General features: G+C 47.3%; 1 protein-coding gene across 1 annotated transcript in view; it reads left to right on the top strand.

The window, feature by feature from the left end:
- The window catches only part of klhdc3l (kelch domain containing 3-like), a 102,193-nt gene that overhangs the window by 54,301 nt on the left and 35,734 nt on the right, over positions 1–12,158 (top strand). The window contains exon 5 of the mRNA XM_072470194.1: positions 9,466–9,515. Coding sequence (XP_072326295.1) covers positions 9,466–9,515 — 50 coding nt within the window. The remainder of the gene's footprint in view (positions 1–9,465; positions 9,516–12,158) is intronic.

Below are 12,158 nucleotides of genomic sequence, written 5' to 3'. Positions count from 1 at the left end.
TTTCATGGATGCTTGCAGATTGACGCTAGCTAGCTTCAGGTGATAAAATTATATACAGCAAATGCCAATTAAACTACATTAGCTGGTTTAAGGAATTGGATACATCAGAGCAGAGAGGTGTTCGGAATGATAAGGGCTTTTTAATGGGTAAAGCTGTTTATTTGTTCAATGAATCAGCAACTTAGGGGCATAATTTAAGAACAAACCATAAAGCACAGGTCATTCATTATTGTGTGTATGTCAGCACAATCCAGAACTAATCATTTACCCCAGCTCTCCATTGTACCAAATCTAAATTGCTTTGGTTAAGGGCAGCACGGTAGCATTGTGGATCGCACAATTGCTTCACAGCTCCAGGGTCCTAGGTTCGATTCCGGCTTGGGTCACTGTCTGTGCGGAGTCTGCACATCCTCCCCGTGTGTGCGTGGGTTTCCTCCGAGTGCTCCGGTTTCCTCCCACAGTCCAAAGATGTGCAGATTAGGTGGATTGGCCATGATAAATTGTCCTTAGTGTCCAAAATTGCCCTTAGTGTTGGGTGGGGTTACTGGGTTATAGGGATAGGGTGGAGGTGTTGACCTTGGGTAGGGTGCTCTTTGCAAGGGCCGGTGCAGACTCAATGGGCCGAATGGCCTCCTTCTGCACTGTAAATTCTATGATAATTAAATGGCTAAACGAGAGATTTTAGTTTTAAATGATTGGTAATGGGGTAGAATTCGAGGATAAGCTGCAGTAGACAATTGCCGTCACTTCCGATACCGTTTTTAAAAATCTCGCTGTGACGGGATGACGGTCCAGTTGAAAATTTGCCGACACCTGTGAAAGTTCAAAATGAGGAGATTTTCGGTCAGGTTAGCGGATGGAGCACCGGGGCAGAATAAAGTGCCCGCAATTTGCAGTCTCACTCAGTGTGGCAGCAATTTCAAGAATGGTAATTGGAGAATATGTTTGTGTATTCTGAGTATTTTTCCAAGGATAGGAGTTAGGTTGCAATAATGCAACAACTATCAATCCCATCTGTCGATGATGTTGCTCAGTTGGCCTGATATCTTCAGATGCACATTGTATCATCCTCTGCTTCAAATGCTTATCTTTTCTGTCCTTACAAGGATGCAATGCTGTCTGCCTCGACTATTGTTTGTGGCTAAAAACACTCTGTGCTGTAATATATCTCTGCACACGGGTGGCACAGTAGCACAGTGGTTAGCACTGTTGCTTCACTCCGCCAGGGTCCCAAGGTCGATTCCTGGCTTGGGTCACTGTCTGTGTGGAGTCTGCACGTTCTCCCCGCGTATGCGTGGGTTTCCTCCGGGTGCTCTGGTTTCTTCCCACAAGTCCCGAAAGACGTGCTTGTTAGGTGAATTGGTCATTCTGAATTCTCCCTTTGTGTACCCGAACAGGCGCCGGAATGTGGCGACGAGGGGATTTTCACAGTAACTTCATTGCAGTGTTAATGTAAGTCTACTTGTGACACTAATAAAGATTATTATTATTATTATTATTATTATTATTAAGTAAAGTCCTGTTAACACCTCTGCTTGCTCTCTTCGTGATTTTAAAGTGATTACCCCCTTGTAACGCTTTTTAAAATCTCTCTTAGCACAGGGCTAAAGAGCTGGATTTCAAAGCAGACCAAGGCAGACCAGCAGCACTGTTCAATTCCAGTACCAGCCTCCCCGAACAGGCACCGGAATGTGGCAACTAGGGGCTTTTCACAGTAGCTTTAGTTGAAGCCTATTTGTGACGATAAGCAATTTTAGGGGCTGGTTTAGCACAGTGGGCTAAACAGCTGGCTTGTAAAGCAGAACAAGGCCAGCAGTGCGGGTTCAATTCCCATACCGGCCTCCCCGAACAGGCACCGGAATGTGGCGACTAGGGGCTTTTCACAGTAGCTTCATTTGAAGCCTATTTGTGACAATAAGCAATTTTAGGGGCTGGTTTAGCACAGTGGGCTAAACAGCTGGCTTGTAAAGCAGAACAAGTCCAGCAGCGCGGGTTCAATTCCTGTACCGGCCTCCTCGAACAGGCGCCGGAATGTGGCGACGAGGGGATTTTCACAGTAACTTCATTGCAGTGTTAATGTAAGTCTACTTGTGACACTAATAAAGATTATTATTATTATTATTATTATTATTAAGTAAAGTCCTGTTAACACCTCTGCTTGCTCTCTTCGTGATTTTAAAGTGATTACCCCCTTGTAACGCTTTTTAAAATCTCTCTTAGCACAGGGCTAAAGAGCTGGATTTTAAAGCAGACCAAGGCAGACCAGCAGCACTGTTCAATTCCAGTACCAGCCTCCCCGAACAGGCACCGGAATGTGGCAACTAGGGGCTTTTCACAGTAGCTTTAGTTGAAGCCTATTTGTGACGATAAGCAATTTTAGGGGCTGGTTTAGCACAGTGGGCTAAACAGCTGGCTTGTAAAGCAGAACAAGGCCAGCAGTGCGGGTTCAATTCCCATACCGGCCTCCCCGAACAGGCACCGGAATGTGGCGACTAGGGGCTTTTCACAGTAGCTTCATTTGAAGCCTATTTGTGACAATAAGCAATTTTAGGGGCTGGTTTAGCACAGTGGGCTAAACAGCTGGCTTGTAAAGCAGAACAAGTCCAGCAGCGCGGGTTCAATTCCTGTACCGGCCTCCTCGAACAGGCGCCGGAATGTGGCGACGAGGGGATTTTCACAGTAACTTCATTGCAGTGTTAATGTAAGTCTACTTGTGACACTAATAAAGATTATTATTATTATTAAGTAAAGTCCTGTTAACACCTCTGCTTGCTCTCTTCGTGATTTTAAAGTGATTACCCCCTTGTAACTTTTTTTTTGAATCTCTCTTAGCACAGGGCTAAAGAGCTGGATTTTAAAGCAGACCAAGGCAGGCCAGCAGCACTGTTCAATTCCAGTACCAGCCTCCCCGAACAGGCGCCGGAATGTGGCAACTAGGGGCTTTTCACAGTAGCTTTAGTTGAAGCCTATTTGTGACGATAAGCAATTTTAGGGGCTGGTTTAGCACAGTGAGCTAAACAGCTGGCTTGTAAAGCAGAACAAGTCCAGCAGCGCGGGTTCAATTCCTGTACCGGACTCCTCGAACAGGCGCCGGAATGTGGCGACGAGGGGATTTTCACAGTAACTTCATTTGAAGCCTACTTGTGACAATAAGCGATTTTCATTTCATTTTCATGGGTTGTGGGCCTCACTGGCAAGGCCAGCAATTGTTGTCCATCCCTAAATGCCCTTGAACTGAATGGCTGAGTGGTTTGCTGGGCAAAGGACGTGATGGGCCAAAGGGCCTTTTCTATGCTATAGACCTCTATCACTCTATTTCAGAGGACAGTTCAGAGTCAACCACATTGCTCTGGTTCTGGAGTTACATGTAGGCCAGACCGGGTAAGTACGGCAGATTTCCTTCCCGAGAGGACATTAGCGAACCAGGTGGGTTTTTACGACAATCAATAATAGTTGTCATGGCTACAGTTAATTCCAGATTTACTAATTGAATTTAAATTCCGCCAGCTGCCATTGGTGGGATTTGATCCCTTGTCCCCAAACATTAACCTGGGCCTCTGGTTTACTCGGTTACTAGTACCATTTCCCCTGGACTATGCATCTTACTCCTGACAATGCTAGCGAGAGAAAATGCTTCACAATGTTAAAACCCCTGCCTCCGAGGGTAGCACATGTGGCTAGCACTGTGGCTTCACAGCGGCAGGGTCCCAGGTTCTATTCCCCGCTGGTTCACTGTCTGTGCGGAGTCTGCACGTTCTCCCCGTGTTTGCGTGGGTTTCCTCCGAGTGCTCAGGTTTCCTCCCACAGTCCAAAGACGTGCAGGTTAGGTGGATTGGCCATGAGAAATTGCCCAGAGTGACCAGAAAGGTTAGATGGGGTTATTGGGTTACGGGGATAGGGTGGAGGTGAGGGCTTAAGTGGGTCGGTGCAGACTCGAAGGGCCGAATGGCCTCCTTCTGCACTGTATGTTCTATGTATGTTTATTACCAGACGATGGGTAATGAGACCATCACTGTTTCTGATAGCGAAGTCCATCTCCTCACAACCCGGCATGTAAAAGAAAATCTCCTAATCTCACCCATCAACTACAATGGGTGTCACGGTTGAACAGTCGCTGAAGGTTGGCGTGCAGGCACAGCAGGCGATGAGGAAAGTTAATGGCATGCTGGCCTTCATAGCGTTCCTAATGTTGAAATTTAGCCACTCATTGAAGGAAATCTTCTGCTTATAGAAACATAGAAAATAGGTGCAGGAGTAGGCCATTCGGCCCTTCGAGCCTGCACCATCATTAAATATGATCATGGCTGGTCATGCAAATTCAGTATCCCACTCCCGCTTTCTCCCCATACCCCTTGGTCCCTTTAGCACAAGGGCCACGTCCAGCTCCCTCTTGAATATATCCAACAAACCGGCCCCAGCAGCTTTCTGAGTGAGAGAATTCCACAAGTTCTCAACTCTCCGAGAGAAGATGTTCTTCCTCATCTCAGTCCTGAATGGTTACCCCTTATTCTTAGACTGTGACCCCTAGTTCTGGGCGTCCCCAACATCGGGAACATTCTTCCCGCATCTAGCTTGTCCAGTCCCATCCGGATTGTATATGTTTCTACGAGATCCCCTTTCACTCTTCTAAACTCCAGTGGGTACAACCCAATCGATCCAGTTTTTCTTTATACGTCAGTCCTGCCATCCCGGGAATTAGTCTGGTGGACGCAGGAATTGCGTGCAATTTCTCCAAATGTGCAGATGACACGAAGCTGGGTGGCAGTGTGTGCCGTGAGGAGGATACAAAGAGGCTGCAGAGTGACTTGGACAGGCTGGCTGAGTGGGCAAATACAATATAATGTGGGTAAATGTGAGGTTATCCACTTTGGTGCCAAAAACAGGAAGGCAGATTATTATCTGAATGGTGGCAGTTTAGGAAAAGGGGAAGTCTGATGAACCTTCGCTGGACACCCTCAATAGCAAGAATGTCCTTCCTCAAACTAGGAGACCAAAACTGCACACAATACTCAAGGTGTGGCCTCACTAAGGCCCTGTGTAAAAGCAACAAGACATCCCTACTCCTATACTCAAATCCGCTCGCTATGAAGGCCAGCATGCCATCTCCGCCTGCTGTATCTGCGTGCCAACCTTCAGCGACTGTTCCACCGTGACACCCAGGTCTCATTGCATTTCCCCCTTTCCTAAACTGCAACCAATTAGATAATCTGCTTTCCTGTTTTTGGCATCGAAGTGAATAGCCTCACATTTACGCACATTATATTGTATTTGCCCACTCAGCCAGCCTGTCCAAGTCACTCTGCAGCCTCTTTGCATCCTCCTCACAGCACACACTGCCACCCAGCTTAGTGCCATCTGCACATTTGGAGAAATTGCATGCAATTCCTGCGTCCAAATCATTCATGTATATTGTGAACAGCTGGGGTCCCAGCACTGAACCCTGCGATCTCCACTAGTCACTGCCGGCCACTCTGAAAAGGACCTGCTTATTCCCTCTCTCTGCTTCCTGTCTGCCAAACAGTTCTCTATCCATTTCAATACATTACCCCCAAAACCATGAGCTTTAATTTTGCTCACTAATCTCTTGTGTGGGACCTTGTCAAAAGCCTTTTGAAAGTCCAGATACGTAAAATCCACTGGTTCACCCTTATAATAATCTTTATTATTGTCTCAAGTAGGCTTACATTAACATGCAATGAAGTTACTGTGAAAGTCCCTCTTGTCCACTCTACTGGTCACATCCTCAAAAAGTTCCAGAAGATTTGTCAAGCATGATTTCCCTTTAGTGAATCCATGCTGACTTGGATCGATCCTGTCCCCGTTTTCCAAATGCTCAGTTATTTCATCCTTAATAATTGGCTCCAGCATTTTCCCCACCACTGATGTCAGGCTAACAGGTCTTCTGCCTATCCCCTTAAGTATCCTTTGCCAGCTTATCCGAGCCAATGCACGTCTCATACTATCAAAATGAGTTTTCTCATGGTGCAGCCAGCTCCTCTGTTACTGACTTTGGGACATTGTGCAGCTGCCAGTATAACTCACGGCCAACTGAGCGGCATCATAGGCAGGTGGGATTGAGTGTTGTTGCATTATTGCAATCTAACTCCTATCCTTGGACGAATTCTTAGACTGCACAAGCATACTCTCGAATTATTGGAATTACTGCAACGCTGAGTGAGACTGCAAATTCCGGACACCTATTCTGCCACAATGGTGCATCACTGACCTGACTGAGAATCTCTTCATTTTGAACTTTTACAAGTGTCAGCAAATTTTGAACTGGGCCTTCGTTCCGTCACAGCAAGATTCCAGAAACGGGCTGCAGAAGTGGTGACATTTGTATCGCTCAGTAATCATTCAATTCTACCTCATTTCGCAGCCATTTAAAACAAATATCAGGTCAGTTTCTCATTAGCCATTTAGCCAAAGCAACTTCGCACAATTTTAGCAAAGAGCAAATATCTTGGGCGGGATTCTGCGGGGATCAGCGAGGCGGGCAACTCCGCCGCGAAGGAGAGACGTGGACCACTCCGGCGTCGGGCCGCCCCAAAAGGTGCGTAATCCTCCGCACCTTCAGGGGCGAGGCCGGCGGCGGAGTGGTTTGCGCCGGCCGGCGGGGAAGGGGCTTGGTGCCACGCCAACCGGTGCCAAAGGGCCTCCGCCGGCCGGCGCGAGTTGGCGCATGCGCGGGAGCGCCAGCGTGGGCTGGCATCATCCCAGCCTATGCACAGGGGGGATTCATCTGGCCGACGCGGAAGAATAGAGTGCCCCCACGGCACAGGCCCGCCCACGGATCGGTGGGCCCCGATCGCGGGCCAGGCCACCATGGGGGCACTTCCCAGGCCAGATCCTCCTGCGTGCCCCCCCCCCCCCCGCCCCGCGCAGCCAGGTCCCGTCGGCAAATACCTGGTGTAATATACGCCGGCGGGACTGGCCGAAAACAGGCGGCCATCACGGGCCAGAGAATCCCCAGGGAGGCGTTGCCAGCGGCCGCCGACTGGCGCGCCGCGATTCCCGCCGCCGCCAAATCCCCGGCGCCGGAGAATTCGGCAGCTGGCGGGGGCAGGATTCATGTCCCCCCCCCCCCCCCGCCCCAGCGATTCTCCAACCCGGCGGGGGCGGGGTCAGAGAATCCCGCTTGTCAATTGGTGGATCATATTCACCGCCTTTATGTAACTGCCTCAAAAGGCAGATACTTGGGGTTCTTCAAAAATTAACTCCTAAGAAATCTTCTGATGGGCAGCACGGTGATGAGCACTGCTGCCTCACAGTGCCAGGGACCTGGGTTCAATTCTGGCCTTGGGTGACTGACTGGGTGGAGTTTGCACGTTCTCCCCGTGTCTGCGTGGGTTTCCTCCGAGTACTCGGGTTTCCTCCCACAGTCCGAAGATTTGCCGGTTATGTGGATTAGCCATGCTAAATTGTTCCTTAGTGTCCAAAAATGTACAGGTTAGGTAGGGTTGTGGGGCTAGGGCGGAGAAGTGGGCCTAGAGAGAGTGCTCTTTCAGAGGTTTGGTGCAGACCCAATGGGCTGAGTGGCCTTCTGCACTATAGGAATTCTATGATTAGACCATAAGACATAGGAGCAGAATTAGGCCATTAGGCCCATCGAGTCTGCTCCGCCATTTGATCATGGCTGATATGTTCCTTATTCCCATTCTCCTGCCTTCTCTCCATGACCCCTGAACCCCTTATTAATCAAGAAATCCCTAATCAAGAACACCAGATTTGTGTTTGGGGTGCTGTTACCTACAGGGCTACAGACCGAGCTGGAAGGTTGAATTAGAAGAGTTATTTCTTAGAACATAAGAACTAGGAGCAGGAGTAGGCAATTTAGCCTCTCGAGCCTGCTCCACCATTCAATGTGATCATGGCTGATCTCATCCTGGCCTCATTTCCATCGTCCTGCCCCTTCTCCATAATCCTTCAACCATTACCAATTAAACATCTTTCAAACTGCTCCTTAAATTTGCTGACTGTCCCAGCATCTACCGCACTCTGGGGTGACGATTCCACAGATTCATGATCTTTTGGGAGAAGTAGTTTCCCCTCATCTCTGTTTAAAATCTGTTGCCCCTTAACCTGAGACTATGACATCTCATTCTAGAACGTCCCGCAAAAGGAAGCACCCGCTCCACGTCTACTTTATCCATAACTTTTGTCACCTAACATACCTCAATTGGGCCTCCCCTCATTCTTCTAAACTCTAGAGACCATAGGCCTAAATTGCTCGATCTCGTCATACGACAAACCCCTCATCTCTGGAATCAATCTAGTCAACCTCCTCTGAACAGCCTTCAATGGCACTGCATCTTTCCTCAAAACTGTGCACGATACTCCAGGTGCGGCCTCACCAATGCCTTATACAGTTGCAACAGCACTTCCTCACCTTTATACTCCATTCCTTTATCTATAAATAACAACATTCCATTTGCCTTCTTTATTACCTGCTGTACCTGCATGCTAGTTTCCTGCGACTCATGCTCCAGATCTCCCCCACCCGCCTCATAAAACACATTAGGACATTTCATTCAGTGCAAGCTGTAGACTGGACATGACGCATGAAAATGTATCTGAAAAATACACTTCATCAATTATCCCATGAATTCTGAAAGCTCTGGCTGGAAGTTTAAATGAACACAGCCCATTGAGCGACAAGATTGTTGGAAGAAGATATCTTCTTTCTGTTAGTCATGGTTCATATGTGGAGAAAACAAAGAGTGAATTATTTTGTATTTCTAAGCATGTGCTGTTCTTCTGTAGTAACTGGAAAATGAATAAGCTTCCAAGCCAAGGGTCAGTAATAAACTTGTGTTTTTCCGTGAGTAACCTATTTGAGACGGTTGCAATGATTGAAATAATTGTCAACATGGGAAAAGTGCTGAAGATATAAAATTCATGGGCGGCATGGTGGCACAGTGGTTAGCATTGCTGCCTACGGCACTGAGGACCCAGGTTCGAACCCCAGCCCTGGGTCACTGTCCGTGTGGAGTTTGCACATTCTCCCCGTGTCTGCGTGGGTTTCACCCCCACAACCCAAAGATGTGCAGGTTAGGTGGATTGGCCACGCTTAATTGCCCCTTAATTTGAAAAAAATAATTGGGTACTCTAAATTTATTTACAAAAATATATAAAATCCATGTTGGCCTAATTGACAGCTGTAGTTTCCAGCACAAACCATTTCAGTTTATTCGTTTTGCACGAAAATGTAAAAATAAAACAGAAAGTAGATGAGATCTAACATGATGGGGAAGCCAGCAAGCTTGCCATTGGGAGCGGATGAATCCTAAGAGCTTGCACAATCTTGTTTCCTTTGATTGGAACTTTTTCTCAGCCACTTTTATCCAAATTCGCAATGAAAGACATCATTTTGTGACTGACAAGACTCAGTTAACCACCCTCTTGTGGTTCACAAAAGCAGCTACAAGTGATGCTGGAGTTTAACAAAGGTTCTATTTCTAATAGGCGGTGTGAGGTGGACTCGGTGGCAGAAGACGGTTTTAAGCGCGGTCACGGTAAGAATGTTTGCTCATTCTGTGTGAGGGAGGGTGTGGCTATGAGTTGCTAGATTTTGCCCTCTAGGTCGACGTAGATGGTCCCACGGTATAATTTTGGTGAAGAGCAAGGAAGTTCTCCCAGCGTCCCAACCAATATTTAACCCATAGTCACTCAAAACATCAGTACCTAGCCATTATCACATGACTGTTTGTGGGAGCTTGCTGTGCACAATCTGACTGCTGCACTTTCTGCATTACACTTCAAAAAAGGAGTTCTTTGGTTGTAAAGTGCTTCGGAACGTCTGCTGGTCATGAACGGTGCCATATAAATGAAAGTCCTGTTTCTTTTACCTGAAGCCAAATCTTGCAGTCTTAATAAAAGCAAATTACTGCAGATGCTGGAATCTGAAATGAAAGAGAAAATGCTGGAAAATCTCAGCAGGTCTGGCAGCATCTGAAGGGAGAGAAAAGAGCTAACGTTTCGAGTCCAATGACTCTTTGTCAAAGCTTTGACAAAGAGTCATTGGACTCGAAACATTAGCTCTTTTCTCTCCCTACAGATGCTGCCAGACCTGCTGAGATTTTCCAGCATTTACTGCTGCAGTCTTAATATCGTGCCCTAGTTATTGAACTAGCAAAATTCGCAGCCCATTTGGTAGCACAGTGGTTAGCACTGCTGCCTCACAGCGCCAGGGTTTTGGGTTCAATTCTGGCCTCGGGTGACTGTCTGTGCGGAGTCTGCACCTGCTCCGCCTGTCTGTGTGGGTTTCCTCTGGGTGCTCCGGTTTCCTTCCACAGTCCAAAGATGTGCAGGTTAGGTGGATTGGCCATGCTAAATTGCCCCTTAATGTCCAAAAGGTTAGGTGGGGTTACGGGGATAGGGTCAGGGCGTGGACCTAGGTAGGGTACTCTTTCCAAGAGTCGGTGCAGACTTGATGGGCCGAATGGCCTCCTTCTATGCTGTAGAGATTCTACGATTCTATTTGCAGGTCATTTGGCCAATCACTCTACCATTTTCTTTCTCCACATGAATTACAAACTCTAATTCCATTTGCTGGCTTGTTTTCCATAACTTTCAAGATTACCCCTTTTCAAGCACCTAGAACATAGAACATAGAACATTACAGCGCAGTACAGGCCCTTCGGCCCGCGATGTTGCGCCGATCTGTGAAACCACTCTAAAGCCCATCTACACTATTCCCTTATCGTCCATATGTCTATCCAATGACCATTTGATTACCCTTAGTGTTGGCGAGTCCACTACTGTTTCAGGCAGGGCATTCCACACCCTTACTACTCTTTGAGTAAAGAACCTACCTCTGACATCTGTCTTATGTCTATCTCCCCTCAATTTAAAGCTATGTCCCCTGGTGCTAGACATCACCATCCGAGGAAAAAGGCTCTCACTGTCCACCCTATCCAATCCTCTGATCATCTTGTAAGCCTCAATTAAGTCACCTTATAACAACCTTCTCTCTAACGAAAAGAGCCCCAACTCCCTCAGCCTTTCCTCATAAGATCGTCCCTCCATACCAGGCAACATTCTGGTGAATCTCCTCTGCACCCTTTCCAATGCTTCCACATCCTTCCTATAATGCGGCGACCAGAATTGCACGCAATACTCTAAATGCGGCCGCACCAGAGTTTTGCACAGCTGCAACATGACCTCATGGCTCCGAAACTCAATCCCTCTACCAATAAAAGCTAACACACCGTACGCCTTCTTAACAACCCTCTCAACCTGAGTAGCAACTTTCAGGGATCTATGTACATGGACACCGAGATCTCTCTGCTCATCCACACTGCCAAGAATCTTACCATTAGCCCAGTACTCTGTCTTCCTGTTATTCCTTCCAAAATGAATCACCTCACACTTTTCTGCATTAAACCCCATTTGCCACCTCTCAGCCCAGCGCTGCAGCTTATCTATGTCCCTTTGTATCTTGTAACATCCTTCCGCACTGTCCACAACTCCACCGACTTTAGTGTCATCTGCAAATTTACTCACCCATCCTTCTACGCCCTACTCCAGGTCATTTATAAAAATGACAAACAGCAGTGGCCCCAAAACAGATCCTTGTGGTACACCACTAGTAACGGGAGTCCAGTCTGAACACTTCCCATCAACCACCACCCTTTGTCTTCTTCCAGCTAGCCAATTTCTGATCCAAACTGCTAAATCTCCCTGAATCCCATGCTTCTGTATTTTCTGCAGTAGCCTACCGTGGGGCACCTTATCAAATGCTTTACTGAAATCCATATACACCACATCAACTGCTTTACCCTCATCCACCTGTTTGGTCACCTTCTCAAAGAACTCAATAAGGTTTGTGAGGCACGACCTACCCGTCACAAAACCGTGTTGACTATGTCTAATCAAATTATTCCTTTCCAGATGATTATACACTCTATCTCTTATAAACCTTTCCAAGATTTTGCCCACTACAGAAGTAAGGCTCACTGGTCTATAGTTACCGGGGTTGTCTCTACTCCCCTTCTTGAACAAGGGGACAACATTTGCTATCCTCCAGTCTTCTGGCACTATTCCTGTTGACAAAGATGACTTAAAGATCAAAGACATAGGCTCAGCAATCTCCTCCCTAGCTTCCCAGAGAATCTTAGGATAAATCCCATCCGGCCCAGGGGACTTATCTATTTTCA

Source organism: Scyliorhinus torazame, chromosome 2, assembly GCF_047496885.1.
Source record: "Scyliorhinus torazame isolate Kashiwa2021f chromosome 2, sScyTor2.1, whole genome shotgun sequence".
NCBI classification, from domain to species: Eukaryota; Metazoa; Chordata; class Chondrichthyes; order Carcharhiniformes; family Scyliorhinidae; genus Scyliorhinus; species Scyliorhinus torazame.
The sequence above is the reverse complement of the archived record's forward strand: the minus strand, read 5'-3'. Positions and strand labels throughout refer to the sequence as shown.